The following is a 19,289-nucleotide window of genomic DNA, read 5'->3' as shown; positions in this document are numbered from 1 at the left end:
CAGGGGAGATTTAGATTGGATATTAGGAAGAATTTCTTCCCAGAAAGGGTGGCTGGGCATTGGAATGGGATGCCGGGGAGGCTGCAGAGTCACTGCCCCGGAGGTGTTCAAGGAAAGACTGGACGCGTCATTCAATGCCTCGGCCTCCTTGACACGGTGCTGTCCGCGCACAGGCCGGATAGCCTCAGAGACCTTTTCCCCGTCAACCGCTCCGTTCTCTCTCTCTCTCTCTCTCTCTCTCTCGATATATACATATTTAGATATACAGATATTTGTATTTCTGGGTCTCTGCCCGCGCCCCTCCTCCCGCTCTCCCCGCCCTCAGGACTTCCCGCGCCTGCGCCTTGCCGGGCGCCTCAGGCCGCGCATGCGCGTCCCCCCCTCCCGCCGAGCCCGACACCGCCTCCCTCCTCCTCCTCCCTTTCCCGGCCTCTTCCCCGCCACCTCTTCCCGGGAAAGGGACGAGGGCGGCCGGAGCGCGGCACGTAACCGCCGCCATGCAGATCACGCTGAAGACGCTGCAGCAGCAAACCTTCCGCATCGACATCGACCCCGAGGAGACGGTGCGGCCATTCCCGGGCTCCCTCCCCATCCCGCCTCCCCCACCCCCGGGACGCGGCCGTGGAGAGGGATGCGGGGATCTGTGCCCTCGCCCCCTGGGGAAGGGAGGGACGGACCCCTCTGGTGAAGGTGGCCGGAGATTCAGGGAGGGGATTGGGGCACGGGGGTGATGCGGTGTCCTCCCGGGATGATTTTGGGGGATTGGGGGCCGGGGGGAGGGGGTGAGCTCAGCCGGGGGTGATGAGGGACCCCTTTTCCTCGGGATGCTGGTGGGTAAGAGTGACTTCCTATCGCCGAAGGTAAGGCTGCCGTGGCCAAACCTTCGGCGGAAGGACTTTTCCCCCCTTGTTTTTGAGGAGAACGCCCCGGAGGTGGGAGGGGGAATAGCTCCGAGGTGGAAAGGGGAAATAGCCCGGGAGGTGGGAGAGGGGCTAAATATCTCACGTAGTCGTGGGAAGGAGAGGAGCGCTATAGGAAAGGAAAGTTTTTCCTTTCGGGGGGCCGGGGTGCCGTGGGTTAGCAGTCAGTGGGGCACAGATCCCTGCTGGTTTATAATGGGAGCACTGGGAGAGGGGATATGGTGAGACTGTCTCTCTCCCGGGGTGGGGCTGGGAGTGCAGCAGGAGGAAAACGTGGTGGTCCTTCCCATCCTTCTATGGATTCCCGCAAGGGAAACGCTGGGGGAGTTGTGGAGCTTTTCTGCTAGGGCAGGAGCATGACCTGGAGAGGGGCTGGTGTTTGCTCCCAGGTGCATCGCTATGTGCCCGGGCAGGTGTGTGCTGTGGAGGTGGGAGAGTGCGAGGAGGGTTTATTGTTTGGCCTCACGGGGCGAGCTGCAGTGATTAATCAGTCTGCACTTAGAAGGGGAGGGAGTGCAGGAGAGACTCTGCTGACCTCTGTGGAGCTGGTGTTGGCGTGTGTGATGGGGTTCATAGCAGTCTCGTTCCCCCTCCCCTGTGCCTTTGGATGTGTGTAATGATGCTGCGAGTGAGGAGACATGTTTTGCTTCCAGGTGGATGTTTTCTTCTGGCACACGGGAGCCCGCTGGAAAATCCTCAGGGAAATGCAGCATTCTGAGATGAGAAGGGCCTTAAGTGAGTTGGCAGGGTTGGAAGTTGCCTTGTCACTTTCCTGAGCAGGGATGGTCGATCTGATAGCCAAGGCCATACACACTTGTGGCCTTGGTTTGAAAGATCTGGGGAGGCTGGCAGCTTCCCTTTCCAGCAGCCTTTCCTGTGGCAGGTGGGCAGTGAAGCTCTAGAAACTATGGAACATTGTATCTGCTCTTATAAAGTCTGTTGGTTTATCCTCTTCCATCTTAAGGAAAATAAAGGATGACAGTTGTAAGTTGGACTAAGAGCTCACTTGGGTTATCATTGTGACTGAGAGACATGTCAAATGCCTAGAAGAAACATGGGTCAGAAACCTAGAAATACTTAAAACATAAGTCTTTACTGTTACTGAGAAAACTCTCTTTTTTTTTTTTTTCCCTCTCTTGCTCTCTGCATTCAGTAAAATCCTGGGAAGTAAATTCAAGGAGAGGACCGAAGGAACGTTACCAGTCAAAGCCCTCACCAGTTTATGAGACAGCAGAATGCAATGACTGCAAGTTGGGTTGTGGGAAATGAGACTGCACCCTCTGTTTATAAATGTAGCTGCTACAGTAGCTCAAAATTAAAATGCTCCTCATGAGCATAACTTCAGGTTTTGGCCAGGAATGGGTGGTAAGACAAAGGAGATCAGGTAGAATTTGAGGAGAACTTTGTTTTAAAAACAGCAGGATAAAGACCTGATCTTATTAGCTGTAGAGGTGAAGAACCTGTTTAAATTTCTGTGGCACACTTCTTAGAAAATTATGAAGAACTTACTCTTGGAAGTATTAAAAATCATATTGACTTAATAAAGAGAAGTTCAGCTTTGAGCCTTCAGTTACAAACTGAGTCTTAAAATCAGAAAACGATTTGAAATATGCTATGTTGAGGAAGTGCCTCACAAGTGTGTGCTTTCAAGTCCTCAGTCAGATTTTTTTTGAATACACGAATTTTAGCTAACTGCGCTGGTTTCTTAGATTAATTTCCTGAGATCTTGAAATGTGTTTCATATAGTTTGGGAAACATTACTTTTAGTCTTTGGACCATGTGTGTGTTTCTCAGAGGTAGGCTTGTTTACTTGGATTTCTGCCCTGTGCTGTGACAAGGCCAAAAATCACGTAGTTGTGATAGGCACAGGAAACCTGTTGATCCAAAGTTGGGTTCTGTTTCTATAAAATTGCTTTCATGCTCCTTTTCTCCCCTTACTCTCAGTAGCAAGTTAATCTGGAGAGACTTGATGTTACTGTGCAAAGTAGCATTCTGACAATATTTAATGCTTGTAGCTGAGAGCTGTTGTTGATAAGAATGTTTAAACCAACCCCCAGTGAGAATTTGAAGCAACACACATCCTCATAACTAATTAGCTCTGCTACTTAGCTTTTTGCACAAGCAACTCGGGGGGTTTTTTCCTATTAAATCACACAGTTGAGTTTTAAACTTTCCTTCAGTAGTGTGACTCTAGTTTTAAAACATTAGCCAACTGAGTATTTTGAGTGAATAAAAACTACACTTGAAGCTATCTTGCTTGACAAAGCACTGGGTGAAGACTGTCAGGTACTCTGACTAAAGAAGATGAAAAGATTTAGCCTCGGGCACTATTATTGGGGAAAGCCCATTATCAAATGAAATTTTCGCAAGCCTGGCTGTTTTTCCTTCGGTATTGTGATGCACCCATCAAGCTCCACACAGGGGTGCATATACCTATTGTGGCCTTTCTGGTGTTCTGAGCGGGGCCACGCAGGGCTTGAGCGCTCAGATTTAACCAGGGTAAATGAAAGCATGTATCAATCTGCACAAGCTGCTGCTTCTTTTTGTTGGCTCTCTGTGAGAAAGTAAATACGTGAAACATTGTGTTAGGAAGGAATAACAAGCGCTGTCTGACACTGATGCAGGCCTGTGTAGCCACATCTCTTGTCTGAAGTGACAGTGCTGACACTGTAAGCTTCTAAATGTAGCATTTCTGTTGTAGTTATCACTATCTAGATGCTAAGCAGGGTTTTAAAAGTCTTCAACAAACGTTCTTAACTCTGAAAGTGAAACACTGGGCAAAAGTTAAGTCTGTCCTGTTTTGTTTTCAGCTCCCCCTGTGCTGTTAGCCCAAAAACCTGGTTGTCAAAATGCAGAGAAGTGCAGGGAATATTCAGGATGTCAGCAGTCTTTCGGCTGCAGTCTCTATGTCACATAATATGGGCTTTCACATTTCACTGTTCCACCACAGCACTTGAACACCCAGGAAAAGCCAGCTTGTTTAACACCATGTCAGCAGAACACTTAGTTGTGGAAGTTTGAGCTTCTGCTGTGTTCTGGTGTGTCCATAGTATGTGTGTGCTTTATTTAAATGTGTTTATGGAGATTTCTGGATGCTAATGTTGCTGTGTCAGAATAATTGATTTTGTAACAGTTCTGGAAGAATCAGAGACTATTGATGAGTGAAATGGTGCGAGCTGACTCCAGGGCTTGTAACTTGTGAGTATGAATGTACTCTTGATAACCTCCTTCCTACATGTGCTTCAGTGCAGATTAATCCTGCAGCAGTTGTGGGTAATAGGATTGTTTTTTGTATTTCCCTGAGAGTTTATCATTTTAGTGGTTAGAGGAAAAGTGCTCAGTTCAAAATCCAGAAATACCCTTCTAGGTTAAAGATGTTTTTCTGCTTCAGGTCTTGGCATTTTTCTATAATTGCTCTTTGGGTTGTACAATAAGTATTTTTCTCTGCTTCTGGAGGATTGTTTTGTTGTTCTTGCCTCTCTTTAGGATTTTATTGTTATTGGGGGGGTGTGTGTGCTTGCAGAGGCAGAGGAGGTGTGAATTTTAAGGGCTTGCACTTGCTACTTGTGGTTTGATATATGACTCTGCAAAATTGTAACTTCAGAGATAACTAGAGTAAGAATAGAGTAGCTACATTTGTTTTTCATTGTTTTCATGCTTTCTTCATAGACTGTAGCATTTTTGGATTTACAGTCTGTTACAATTCACATTTGTTTAGTTGAGTCTCTAGAGGCTTTTTGCTACTGCTTTTCTTTGGTGTGTAGTCCTTTTCTGTTTCCTGGTTAGAATTAGGATTTTCAAGCAAGGAAGTAGTTCTGATTCTTGGCTGAAGAAGGCTAGGTTTTCACATGTTCAGGAATATTTTCCTGACATTCTAGTGAGTGTTTTAAATATAATTTCCAAAGAAATTCGGGTAGAATGACATATTTTTTTTAAAAAATGAAAAAAGGAAAGGATAAGACAGCATAAATTACTTAATACAACTAAAATTATTTTATTCATATTGGAATATGTTTTTATATGTTGTCCATTTTTCAAATGCCATGGCTGTGCCCATAATTTTTCAACTATTTTATAGAGAATGTTCTTATCCAATTTAGCTGTCAGCAAATAAAAGTTAGCTTTGTACTTTTAATAATTTGGCAGTATTATATGCTGTATTCCTCAAAATCTAAACTGTCTTGGGCCACCATTCCCAAGGTGGCCAGTACACTGAGTAGTTAAATATAGAGATTGTACACATATAAATATATCTAAGTGGTATTAATGAATATATCTAGAGATTGTACACACTTAAGGATGGTTCTATATATATTAAGGTCTGTTTTGCAGGTATGACTGGAAAACAAAGGTATCTGTCCTTGATATGGATAACAACAGGCTGGAAGGTGTTCCCTTTGAAGGTTGGTGAAAGTGGAGAGTACATTTAATTAAAAAGAATTGATATGAGCAGATAATCCAGCTACTGTCTGGAGTCCCATTGCTGCCCTTGTGCATAAATGGCTGTTTTTGCTGACAAACCTTTCGAAAATATATTTTTTTTTTAATTCCTGAAACACAGAAAAGGATATCTTTAGGTGTGAGATAGGGGGGTGTAAAGTTAGAGCCCCCTGGCAATGTTTTCTCTCGCCAAGGTTTGTGCCTTTGGTCAGGGTTCCTGTGGGTGGAGTGGACTCGGTGAAACAAATCTCTCGATTTCACAGGATGTGGTGATGTGCAGCCTGTCTTACCTAGAGCCTGTAAGGATAACTGTCCTCTGCATGCTGCCCTGCAGGGAGCACCAAAGGAACGGGAAAAGGAGAGGGAAGGGCTTGCTGTGGCTGTGAGCACACAGAGTGTTGTCTACACACTGACTCTGGTTCTCCTTCTCTTTGTCTTTCCCTGTGTTTTGAGGCAACCCTCCAACTGGCCAGTCAGCGTGCAGTGTTGCAAAAGGGTTTTTTAAGCGTCTTTTTAGAATTGATCAAAGTGGCCTGTCAGTCTTCTTCATACTCAAATAGCTGTGTCACTTTTATACTTGTAAATGGGTTTGTGGGGAATGTGCCTGTTGTGAAAATTGTCTGCCCAAAGCTACAGGAGGATTTTTTGTGCTAATCAACATGACCATGCAAGAGTCACCACTCAGACTGTAAGCTTTCTTCCTAAAACAAGCCTTTGTGGCTTCAGAGGCAGGAATGTCCATCTTGCTGCTTTTCTTCAAGCTACAGATAGCTGAAAGCTCTGCTTTAGGCTGAAATTTGTGTTCCTGTGTTAGTTAGTACAAAGCTGCATGAATGCAGCTCTTTTAGTCACCTTTTTGCATCAGAAAACTGGCCTCAGTGTCTCCTCTTTCTGGCAGGGCTTAGATCAATTTTGAAATGCAGGGCAGAAGTGTCTGGAGGCCTGGAGGCCAGCTTTGAGATCAGAAATTATTTCTCTTGATATCTGGTCAGTGCATAACAACTACTAGACTTAAAAATTTCATTTGTGTGTAGAGGAGCTCAATTTTGTGGAGGAAATTAGAAAGGTAGAGGTAATTGCAGAGAAAGTAAATGTCAGGGCTAAATTTGGATTTTTACCTTGACAATTCCAGACTATTTTTCTTCAGAAGAGGATGCTTCTTTCTTTGTACGCAAACTTCAACAACAGTAAATACAGCAAGTAAATAAAGGAGCTTATGAATGCTTTATCCTGTCTGTTTTTAAATGCTGGAGTAATTCTAGATGCCTTGTTTATTTGAGTACAACTGGGTTTTTTTTTCAGGCACTTATTAAGCTCGTAAACCTGGCTGGATTAACAAGGCTCTTCCTCTCCTGTGGTTCTTCCCAATTACTGTATCTGTTATGCCTTTGAGGCCTGAAGTAGGGCAGTGATCTGTTCATGTAACCACCATGATTGCCTTCTGACTAAATATGAGTGTCCTGTTTAGAAAGATAATATAAGGGAACACTGTGAATGGAGTTTTGTGCCAGAAAAGCCTGCTTTTCTAATTTGTGGAAAGAAGTAGCTGGAAGCAAATGCATTCTTACCAGTAAAAGTACTGTAAAGCATTGATTTATGAGCTTAGTAGTTTCTTATCCTCTGTGTGTTTTCAGTAGTAGGCACAATATTTGTCATTAATCAGTTGCTGCTCATGGAGTTTGATTAAGGGTAGTAAAACCTGTTGCACTGGTCAGTTTGTTGCTTCATTAGCAGCTTTATTGTCTGATACAGCTTCATTGTCCTCGCCTGACTTTGAGCAGTGTGTATATGGCAGTATAACATGTGGTAAATATTTTTGCAAGGGCAATGGGAGGAGAAAACTCAGGAATATCAAAGCTAAATTCTAAACAAGTTTTCAGACTGTGATGCCCTCTCTCAGGGAGGAGGAAAAGAGCAAAGCCCTTTGGAGTAAAAGCTTTTGTCCTTGTCTGACTAGGACTTTTCCCAAAGTCTGGAAGAAACCTGTTAGCCTTCTATGGAAAAACATGAAGAGTGACAGAGAATTATAAGGTAGATTTAAAGAAAAAAAACCCTCTGTGCAGCATTTATTCTCAAAGAGAAGCAGTTCAGCACTTGGTAGGTTGGTAGTGAGGGTCTTCCAGAGTTAGTCTTGGGATGCATCGCTTCACAGTCCTTTAATTCATTTGATTAGAATTGCAGTAAAAATGAACAGAAGCATGAAGACATTGACAAACACAAAGTTTAACATTAGTGCCTGGCTGCCTGTTTGAGGGTCAGACTTTGGTAAGTCGAATGAGCAGCATTGATTGATTGGAGTTGGGTTCATTAAAAGGTGAAGCCCTGAAGATCACAGATCCTGAAACGTCCAGGGAGAGCAGTGATGCTACTCTGCTTCAAATGTGCTCTCCACCTGTTCCCAAGGGCAATGAATTTCTACCCTTGGAAAGAGATGCCTGGAGCCTGTGGAAAACTGTGACTCTGACATGAAACTAAAGAGAACTGCTTAGCTTAGCTCACAAGTTTTGGTGAAATTGTGTAAATGTCTTATGCTAGTAAGCACCAAGGGATGTGGGAAGGCTACTCATGCTTGAATTATAACATCAACATAAGAAAAAAATCAGTATTAGTAGTCTGGGAATTAACTTGGGCAGGAAACTAGGAGAAGACTTCCAATATCAGAGTAAACTTTGTAGCAGCCTCTTAGTAGAAGTAGCAGACAGGCTTGTCTGTGGGTACATCAGATTCCTGATGAAGATTGTGGGGTGGAAGATGTGTTTGTGGCTTGATGTCTACAGAAGAGATCCTTACCAGTTTTGTATTCAGTTTCACCCAACATCTCAAGAAATTCAGCAATTTGTCTTGCCTGTGTAATTATCCATTCAAACCAATGAAAGTACCCTGTTCACATTTTCATTAGGATTTATGAAATGAGGCTTTGAATAAACTGATGATTTCTGCCTCTTCTGTGTTAGCATTTATATGAGGTAGGAGAAATGAAAACTGGTGTGTGAGAGGGAAGGAGGGGAGAGTGTTTGATCCATGGGAGCTGCTTGCCTGGACGGAACCCAGTGTGCCCTGCTGGCTTAGCTGGCAAAAAGTGACTGCAAGGAGCAACTGCGAAACTCAGCACTGGTGATTTCATGAAACCCATTTTTAGATGCCTGTCTGGGATACAGCTGATGACTGGTGTTTCTTTGGAAGACCTCAGTTTTTCAGTTAGGAGTTGATTTGCTCTAGTTCTTTATTAAACAGATTGCATGGCATATATTCTCGAGAACATTGCGCTCAGTTTCTGAGTAGTAGGGAGAGTTTTATGTCTGAATTCATAGGGGACAGAAAAAAGTCATCTTGACTGGTAAGTGTGTTGTTTCTGAATCTTTAAGCTAAAGTGTTTGTAGATGAATTGATGCTCATTTTTAAAGGTATTGCCATGAAGTACAGGCTCTGTTTATTGTGCTGTGAAATTTTATTAAGGGCAGAGGAAAAATGGGATTTGGTGAGGACTGAAATACATTTTGAACCCTAATCAGGTTGAATAAAGCTAGGAAGCCTGAAGGTTTGGTTTATGGATCTGTATTTATGAGAAAAATAAATCATAACCTAAGGATGATTTCTCAGTTTGACAGATCAATGTGCTGGGTGTGCTTCCCCAAAATTAATTTTCACTTAATAACCAATGGTGGTGCTGAACTCTAGGTTCTCAGCAACCTAATTTGCTAGAGACAAAGTTTAGGATCTTGCCTTTTTCAGGAGTTCACTGCACCAGCAGCTGGAAGATGCAGCTGAAAAGCATTGAGAAGGCTTCTCTCTCTCTCTCTCTCTCTCTTTGATTTTTTTAATTCTTCCTTGAAAATGGAACATCTATGGTTTAAATCTAAATGAAGGTGGATCAGACTACTGTCTGACCTACAGGTTGTTGCACCATCATGCATTTTCTTCTCTCAGCAGAATTATGAAGGTATACCTCACTATGCTTTCAGTCACTCCAGTTAAAACTACAAGAGGAAATTCTATGCCACTGGAATGTTGCTGCTAAAACTGATGTATCTGATCTTATCTATTCCTTTTCTTTTTATTCTGAAAAATAAGTATTGTATCCTCTTCATTTGCGTTCCAGTTTAGGATGTAATCTGTTCTTAAACTGATTGATGCATGTGGCAAGAATACAGGAAGAGAATAAAGACCAGCACTGAAAATTTTAACTGCCTATTCTCCTCTGGATTTCCAGTTTTTCCAAGAATTAAGAAGTTAAGGTGGCCTCTGTATTGGCAAGCTCCAGCCAAAGATTGTTCTTTAGGGAAAAAACTTGTAGTTTATGTTCAGAACCGCCATGGATCTGTAACCTCATGGTGTTATTTGCATTGATAGCTACTTCACTGAGGCAATAAATGCCAAACTCCTTCACTTGGATCCAGTTACTGCATAGTAATTAGTATAACTCTTTATTCTGTCCTTACCTAGACCACCACAATAATAAAAATTATGCCAATATTAGTATGCAGAGAGGATTTTTGGATTGTGGAAGGGGACTGTACAGCTGAAGCACTGTCACTTGAATGTCCAACAAGGATGAAACTGCCTGTGGCTGCCACGTTAGTTCTCCTAGGTGTAATCCTGTGGAACATGGGGCTGTGTGCTCTTGGTGGTCCTCAGCACATGGAAGATGTGAGCCTGTTGGAGCTGGTCCAGAGGAGGCCATGGAGATGTTCAGAGGGTGGAGCACCTCTCCTGAGAGGGATGGGGTTGTTCAGGCTGGGGAGACCTTGGAGAACCTCCCAGTGCCAAATAGGGGCTTATAAGAAAGATGGGGACAGACTTTTTAGCAGGCCTGTTAAGACCCTGCAAGCAAGGGATTTTGTGCGGTGAGGATGGTGAAACACTGGAACAGATTCCCAGAGAAGGTTTTTTTCTTCGTTTGCCTTGGCCCCATGGTGTAAATGGAAGTTTGCCTACATCTGGAGATGAATGCCACCTGCCAGAGGGATGAAAGCATAGTCCTGTTTATTGCAGACTTTTGGAAGGGGGAACATTTTGGGAGGTTTTGGAAGAAGGCAGTGCCTCAGGTCACTTGCAGTACATCAGTCACAGCACAGTAATAATAAGGGGAAATCATACACACAGGTGGTCAGCAAAGGCAAATTAATTGTTGGATCCTCCTACAGTAAATATCTTAACTCCTTTTCATGGATCCAATTATTGTGTAATAAATCAACATGTGTGTTCAGTGTGTCCTGACCTAGACTTTTAGCTGTTCAAACATTTATGTTTGAGAGAACACATCTTGGTTTTGTTCCTTGTGGGAATAAGGCTGTTGTCTGGAATAAAACAATAGAAAATGAAGAAGACAAAGTAGATATTTGAAGCTAGTGCCTTGATTGATGCAGTGGACATGAAACAAATTTTTATTTTCTCCCACAAAATAGATTATACATGTTAGTGGCATTGCAATACTTGTTACAAATCTATGACAAACATGGTAACTGGGTATAAAAGAAGTAGCCTCCAGTCATTATCTTTGAGTGATTGGTAAAAATGCATAAGTGTAGGAATAAATTAGGAGAGTATTAAAAAGTAGATATTTGGAAATATAACAGGCTTTTACCATGATTCAAGGGATTAATTTGCCCTAGTGTATGCAGGACTTTAAATGAAGTTATGTGAAGTATTAGTATAATATGTATTTAAGTTTAGGAAAAAAATCCTTGGTGACTTTTCTGTGGTGAAGGAGATTGTTCAGTAGCAACGTGAGTGACTTGAATCCTTAAAATTGGGGAGGAATTAACAAGTTATATTTTTAATTTTCAAGAAAATATGCTTTAAAAATAAACTTAAGTCCAAAGATAGGACTTAAAGTAAGTGCATGAGAATGATGATGCTTTCAGCGAATTACTGTCAAATTTGACTGTCCTCAGAAGTCAGGGGTGGCAGGGAGCTGCTCTTCGTTTTGCTGTGGGAAAGCAACTGCCTGGTTGGAGATTAATTCCAAAGCATTTGGCAGGTGCTGGGATGGCATGTACGATACAAAATACCAAAATCATCCTTTCTTCATCTGCTGGGGAAAAAGACCTGGCTCCCTATTTTTGTTTAGTTCCATAGAGGGATGCAATATGTTGTGTTCTATATCCTTGCAGAATTTTATGAAAAAGGTTTTTTTGAATATTCAGGAAAAAAAAACCACCCAACAAACCCTTTAGAAGGTGATGTTACCTTGTAGTAATAAGCTCATAACAGACTGGTTGTCTTTGTTTTGTGTATACAGGGAGAGTCTGCAAGAAAGCAAGAAGAATTGACTGTTTGTGCAGGCAGTTTGTCTTAAAACAGGACAGCAGATGTGAATGTTTTTACAGGAGCTTGCTTTACCTCCTCAGTACAGGATTATGGAGACTTTCTGGAGAACTGGGAGCATTCTTACATATGACAGCTAGCAGTGCCACTTGAACTATTGGTGCTGTAAAAGTGTGGAAGATGCATCAGTGGTCCATGCAAACAAGTAAATGTGTAGGCTTAGAATTGCTGTGTGGAGCTCCAGAAATTGTGGTGGAGGGGGAGGAGTTGGAAAGTGTTTATGTAAGATAAGCCTCTGAACATTTTGCACAAGTCTTTGCATATGGGGGCTTCAAGGTTGAATGTCATGGTGATCTTAGCAAAAAAAACCCCAGGCATTCCCTGAAAAGTGGTTATGATGATGAAAACCTTCAGCTGTTTATAGCAGGTGTACCTTCTGCATTCCGGGAAAGAACAGGGCAAATGGGTCAAGAGATGAAAACAATTTTTAATTTACTTTTTCGCTGTGTTGTACACTCATACTAATAACTTCTCATGGAAAAAATAATTACCTAATTTGATTCAGCCCAGGAGACTGTTTGTGAAAGGGACATGTTGCTCTGCAAAGTGGTTACAGTGACATACTCAGAAGACTGATAAACTTGACATAATCAAGACATGATTGAAACTACTCTTCAGTATTTAAAACTTAAAGTATACTTAATTAGGTTTGTACTGTGAACTTTGTTTTCATTAAGACTGTTTTTGTGCTTTAGGTGAAGGCACTGAAAGAGAAGATTGAATCAGAAAGGGGGAAAGATGCCTTTCCAGTAGCTGGCCAAAAACTAATTTATGCAGGTAATGGATATTCTGAAGGTAACTTATCTGAACTTGCCTTATTTTATTGTTGTTGTTTGACTTGGATGTGAATGTTCAGTCTTCTAAGAATTCTAAGAACTGAAGTACAGGCAGGATAAAAACCCCCACAAATGCGAAAACAAACTCAAGGTTGAACGGAACTCTTCATTCTGAATTGGAATTTTTTAGGTTTCAATACATGTTTGTCTGTCAACTTTGCTCTTACAACAGGATGTCTTGGGGGTAAGCTGGGTGAAGAAGAAATAGCTTTTGTTATAAGAATTCAGGATTTAAGCAGGTCAAAGCTGCTGTTCTGCTTAATTCTTTTCTTGTTCAGTTTATGCTGTGTATAGTTGAAGCATTGCTGTATATACCTCAGAGAATTAAAAAACAGATTATTTCTTTAGGATTAACGAAAGAAACCCACCACCAAATCCTTGCTCTACAAAGGTACTTTCAGTACTTTTAAGCTCTGTCACTAGAAACGTGTATTATGTACAAGCAAAAAGCAGGCTAATGTCAGTTAAAAGCATGAAATTAACTTTTTTTGAGCTTTATTTTACTTCCCTTATTCATTCTGGTGCAAATACAGAAATCCATTTTTTTGTTCTTCATGTCAGAACTTTGGTTCTATTCCACTACTCCCTCTAGTGTTTTTTTGTTCCCCCTCTGAAACTGAGCTTGAAAGAAGCTTTGGTGGACTTTTTACTTTTGTTATGTACTGCTTTGTAACAGGTATTGTCTTTTTCACTTGTAATGAATAAAGCCAGTGTTAACAGTGGAGAGATGCTAATGGGAGAGAAGTTGTGAGTCTGTTTGTACAGCTCCTCTGGACTGTGTCTGATATCAGGTTTTATCTCCCTGGTGCTTCAGTGGGGGAGTGCATGTCAGGAACATGAAGGTGGAAATCTCATGCATAACCAAGGAATGTGAACCAGGCAGAAGGGTTTGTGCAATGTGTGTAACTGCATGGCACTCTTAATATTGTGTTTCTGTGATTGCAAAAATAAAAGATTGCATAAGATTCTGTGACATGACTTGAATGTTTTTGGAAGCCAGAATGCATCTGCAGTAGTGAATAATCCTACAAGCAGTAGGAAATATAGGGAATAAGACTGAGAATATAATATTATCCAAAGATGGATTCTCTCTTTTCTTTTTCTTGGACAAGAGAAACGAGGGTATATGATCATATTTTTACGTTTATTGAAATGAGCTTTAGAATTTTCACGGTTTGTTAAAGCAAAGTGATATCCCCAGCTGACTTTGATTAGAGAGGCAGATCCATTGTGTTGACATCTGCATTTGGGTGAGGTCTAGAAACCCTGAGTGTGGTGTGCTCTGAGAAGACAGGATGTCTGTATATATACTTCCATAAAGCATATCTTTTATATTACATACACATTCATTAAAGCCTTCCCCAAAGTGCCTATAAAAAGCTGTTAGTAAACCCATGTAGGTTCTGAGTCAGATGCTACAGGTATTGCTATTACTGCCCTACATGTATAACTTCCTTAAATGTTTGACCTGCAGGACTGGTGGAACCAGTCTTTTGTGTTCTGAGTGCCATAAAGTGTATGTGTTGCTTTATTTCCTTGCAATCCTCAGGATAAGGATGTGTCATTCTAGTTGCAGTCCACTAGAGAAGTTGTGAAATAGAAGCAGTCTGTGGCACATCTTCAGAAAATTAATCAGTTTAAATTGTAAAATACTTCCTGAAAATTCTATCAGTGCTATAAAACTCACTGAAATACAGACCTGATTTTCTGATCTGTGGCTCTACCTCTAAGTCAGTTTATTCTAAGAAAAGGCAAAAAATATGTGGCTTATTGTGTTCCTAAGTTCTTTCAGAAGTGTTGCAAATCTATTTTACAGTACCATGTCTGCTTATGAAACATCAAAAGTCATAGTATAAAAAATGTTTCTGGGTTTGCCTGTTAGGTTTTTCATCCTTCCGTCAAGATGGCAAGTTCTGGAATGATTCTAGCTTTTTCTAATGTTTTAGTCTTGCAAATTTTTGAAGTTGCAAGGTCACACACTTGTTATTGCAGGTGATGCTCTTATCTGAGGAACAAATGGAAGATAAGTAGAAAGGAGTTTCCCTTACTGTATAAGCAGGCATAATACAATACAGACATATTTGGCTAAGCTTTTTGTGTGTTAACACCTCTCCTCTGTATTACATGTGTCTTTGTTAAGGATCCAGTGAATCTTTTCAGATTTAATGCTTTTTGTTTTAAATGGTTTTAAAGCTTCTTCAGCACTTAGGGCAGCAGCCCTCAAGCTATCCACTACTCTGCACTCATATGAGGAAAATTGTAGCTCTACTGCCAAAGCATAATGGCCAAACTTTTTCTTGTTGGGTTGTTTAATGTTTAAAAATTTGCATAAAACATGTTTTTATGTGGAAATCCCAAGATCATCTACTGATTTGCTAAATAACTTCTTGATTTCTGCCTGTTTAATTTCCCAGGTAAAATCCTTAATGATGAAACTGCTCTTAAAGAATACAAGATAGATGAGAAGAACTTCGTTGTGGTTATGGTGACAAAAGTGAGTAATTGTTTCTTTTGAATAGGAAACTTAATTAATTCTGTTTTTTCTTGTGATGAGTGATTGTATATGGCCATTTTTAAAACCAGTGGGATTTCATCATATGCAAGTTCAGGTCAACAGTAAAAAGCTTCTATGAATAGATAAAAAATACTGCTTCACAGTCTTGGTTTGCCTAAGCTGATTTTTTCTCCTGCTCTGTGCTAAATGTTTGTATCAAAGAAAAAAATTGCTAATGGCTGATTTTACTGTTTATTCTTTCTTGTCTCTCTCTGTTTTGGGCTTTTTTTTTCCTTTTATTATTAAAAGGAAGAAGGCAGCCTAGGTAGTTTGTTGTTAAATCCTCTGTATGGAACTGTTCCAGCCTTGCCATGTTTCTTTTCATAGTTCATGGCTTTTTCTTCTTTCAGAACCAACAGCATAAACCAGTAGAGACGGGATACATCTGGCAGTAAACAAACCTATGGGTTTTGAAAGACTGCAAGTGCAATTTATAGGCAATGGCTGTGACATGTGTTTGAAGTATTTCTTCTCTGAACCACTTGTCAGGCTGCTTCCAGGAATCAAGCCACTGATTTTCCAGGCATTCCAGACCATTGCAATCTGAATAAAACTGGCTTCATCTGTGCTTTGGACTATGACATTTATTTTGAAGCTGGAGTTCTTCCTCCTGACAAAGAAAACATATATTCTGTTGCCCTTTATTTTTATCTGGTAATATTAAACATAATTAAATGTGGGCTTTTTGAAGATAACTGTTGTTGCTGTTTCCCTGAATGAACACTTTCTAGTCTGTGGTTTGCCACAGAGGCATTTATCAGTACAAGAAAACATGTACAGATGATATGTCAGAGTCCAGTTTTTCATTTTGTTGATAGCAGAAGACTCCAGAGAAGTGGTGCAATTGCCAGTCCTGGAAGTATTCAATAAATGTGTGGCTGTGGCACTTGGGGACAAGTTTAGTGGTGGATGCGTCAGTGCTGCGTTAGATTTAATCATTTTAGAGGTCTCCTCAACAATTCTGTGATCCTAAACGCAGATCTCCATGAAGAACTGCTAAATTCAGTATATTCTGGTAATAAAGGACCTGTAGTTTCAGTATTTCTTCAGTCTTAAAATCTTTTTGTTAGTCTTGGATCTCAATTGCCCTTTCCTGATTCTATTGTGGATAAGATATGCCCAGTCATGTAGGCACAGACTTTGTCTGATGCTCTGACGTTGCATTAAGGGTTTAGGAATCCAGCAGAAAATAACCCCCCTTGCATTCCAACTGTGTCAGTGTTTTCCTTTGAGTGCTTAAAATGTTATTTGCTGTGCCTGTCATATTGGAAGGTATTCATTCTTAAGCTTACCTCTCCTTGCAGACAAAAGGAGGAAGTAAATGTTTTCTTCTTCAAGCAGGCAATGTCTGAAAGTGGTACACACCTTGAATAAGTAGTTTTGTTAAAGTTCAGCTATTTCTCTTGGAAAGGCAAAGATTGGGGTCAACTTTGTCAGCCCTTGGGGCTATTTCTGTGTGGAATTAATATTGTATCCAAGAAAAATTCAAGTTTCCGTTAGAGATGTGAACATTATTTCACTGTTGCATACAAGTATTACTCACTCTAAATATTCTGCTGTAAATTTGGTAGTCCTTCATTCTGCGGTATCCTTGGTGCTTGCTTCGGAACTGAAGTATTTGAGATGTTATTTTAGTGCTCTGAATGCAAATACTGCATAACTAAAACATGTCGCAGGTGAAGTTTAATTTTTTTTTTTTTTTGCATCTTGTTTTCCAGCAAACAGCATTCATAATGAAATGTGATTTCTGTCTTAATCGCTTTTTTCCAGATCTGAATGGTGAGGAAAGCTTATGCCTGTTCTGCAGAGATTTTTTTGGCAGCTCATTTGGTTTTGTCTAGAAGAATGTGCTTTTGTAAAATACAGGATTGTTTTCATATTTAGAATATTGTGGTCTGTAAATATTTAGATCTTTGCATTTCACTTTATCCTCACAGTGCAAGTGCTCAGGTGTCTAAGTGCTTCACTGATGCTCTTAGTTGCTTGTTTGAACACAGTGAAGGGTGTTAGAGGTTTAATGTCTTGCACCATTTTAATGTTGTGCTTGATGCAGAGGCAGCAATATCAAACACAAATGGTCTTAACAGAACTTAGTGGGTTGCCTTTAGAGAGCCATGGATTTATGAGCTTTGTGCTGTGCCTGAAGTCTGTTGTCCTCCTGTAGCCCAAAGCAGCAGCTGGAGCGAGTCAGCCGTCAAATGCCACTTCCACTGTTGGCTCAACAACTGCAGCTCCCACAGCAGTTGCTGCACCAATCCCTGTTCCTGCTCCTGTGCCAGCTCCTGTCCCTCCACCACCAGCACCAGATGCAGTGGCTTGTGAACCTGCACCTGTGAGTGCCCCGATAGAGGAGAAACCAGAAGAAAAACCACCTGAGGCACCAGCTGCTATCAGTCCATCATCAATTGACAGGTATGAATAAGCCTCCAAAAATGGATTCCTGTTTCTGTTGCTTCTAGTTTTGATTTTAAGTTTTCACTACAGTGTTATCCAATCACACTCTCCATTCTACGTAATTTTTCTTCATTCTTAACTGGAATTTCAGTCTCTGACTCAAGTATAACATTACTTGAGTTGTAAGAAGTGCCTCTCCTTGCTTATGCCTTCTTCCGTGGGAACAAACTTGTGGAGGGGAGAGTTAAAAGACACAAGACTTGAGCTCCTGTTACACATTTCAGAGTTGCTATCCTGCAAATTTCTTTTCAGACTGAGGATATTCACCTGCAGTGGGGATCTATTGCTCACAAAGCCCTTGAAATCCTAGGAGGAATGTGTCCTGTCCTGCTCATAACCCTCTGATTGTCCTTTGGGTCGTGTTGGTCAGATTCAAACCACACATTCCTTATTGCTGTACGAATCCCTTAATTTCTGGAAAGAGTTTTTTTCTTCCAAAATCTAGGATATGGTGACTTAAAGCTACAAGGTTGTTGTTCATTTTTTTCTGAATGTTCCTTGGCCCATCTACAGGTAATTGTGTGACCTAGGAAAATTTTTCACCTCGATTTTCTACAATTGAGAAAATCAGGTGGAACTTAGAAGTTTCATCCATATTGTATGTCATTGCCATTTTTTGCTTAAGTTGCTGAAGTACTGCATGGGATTAAAATGTTGTTAACTGGAATTTAATGGCCCCTGAAGTGCTACATACCGTCAAATCTCCATTTTTCATACTCTGGGTTTTAATTAACTGTGTGTTATTTCTGGGAATACTGGTGTACACAGTATTTTTTTAAGTGATTGTTTTTAAACACCATCAAATACTGATTTGGTCATAATGAAGCAAAACTTGGAATTGCCTAATGTCTTGAAAAACTCATCACAAATTTCTTGCACTAAATACACAAATTGATGATTTAATTTTGCAATTCTGAGAAATTAGTATCTCCTAGAAATGGAATGCAAATGAAGTTTCATTTAGCAGTCAAATTAACTTAGTTGTTAAAAAATACTAAGGAGTGGGGTTTTTTCTTTTTTTTTTCCTTGCTCAGTTTGTCCAGTAAGTTCAAAGATTAATCTTTCTTACTGAAACAGTGTTTTTTATGTTTTTCATGTACAGATTGCAGTTTTGCAAAACAGCAGTAAGGGAGCCTCAGTGCACACACTTAACAGGGAGGAACAAAATAATTTAACATATAGATTAATGTTAACACCTGCCTTGATTTCAGTGAGTACTGTTTGCTTCTGATTTGCTTTGGAAGTTAAATTACTGAGGCAAGATTTATTGACCCAAGGCCAGGCCAACTGGCGTCCTGCTTTGCCTTTGGTCTTTTTTTGATTGTAAATCTTAACTACTGACAGATACTAGTGAAGCATTCTTGTTGGAACAAATTATTTCTTGCATAGATCTTACAGAGATCTCTGTAAGTGCCTTGTTGGATTTTTAGCGGTGTCTTCTGAAAACATTCAGATCAATCTGATGATCTTTCACTTGCTGGTAGGAGTTGCCAACTCTGGTAGCCTGATTAATGTGAGGCTCCTGCAGCTCCATGTCCTCAAGTCTCTCACATTATCAAGACTGAACATGTATTCCCAAAATATAGACACAAGATGTATATACCTATAAATATATGTCTGGCTGATTAGGTCAGCTGAGGCAGGGAAAATCCCAGCACTCATGCAGGATACATCAGCCACATCCTGTTCCCTTCTGGCTATTTAGGGCAAAGCCCACTACTGCAAAATGAGTATGTACAAAACACAAATGAAAAATAA

The 19,289-nt window shown here is 40.7% G+C and overlaps 1 protein-coding gene across 1 annotated transcript in view; it reads left to right on the top strand.

Annotated features, from left to right (window-relative positions):
• Positions 1–380: 380 nt before the first annotated feature.
• Positions 381–19,289, top strand: part of RAD23B (RAD23 homolog B, nucleotide excision repair protein) — a 35,116-nt gene continuing 16,207 nt past the window's right edge. The window contains exons 1-4 of the mRNA XM_058826109.1: positions 381–563; positions 12,383–12,464; positions 14,938–15,017; positions 17,242–17,489. Of these exons, the coding sequence (XP_058682092.1) occupies positions 498–563; positions 12,383–12,464; positions 14,938–15,017; positions 17,242–17,489 (476 nt within the window). The 5' untranslated portion in view covers positions 381–497. The remainder of the gene's footprint in view (positions 564–12,382; positions 12,465–14,937; positions 15,018–17,241; positions 17,490–19,289) is intronic.

This window comes from Poecile atricapillus, chromosome Z (assembly GCF_030490865.1).
Source record: "Poecile atricapillus isolate bPoeAtr1 chromosome Z, bPoeAtr1.hap1, whole genome shotgun sequence".
In the NCBI taxonomy this organism is placed as follows: Eukaryota; Metazoa; Chordata; class Aves; order Passeriformes; family Paridae; genus Poecile; species Poecile atricapillus.
This window is presented reverse-complemented; position numbering and strand designations above follow the sequence as displayed.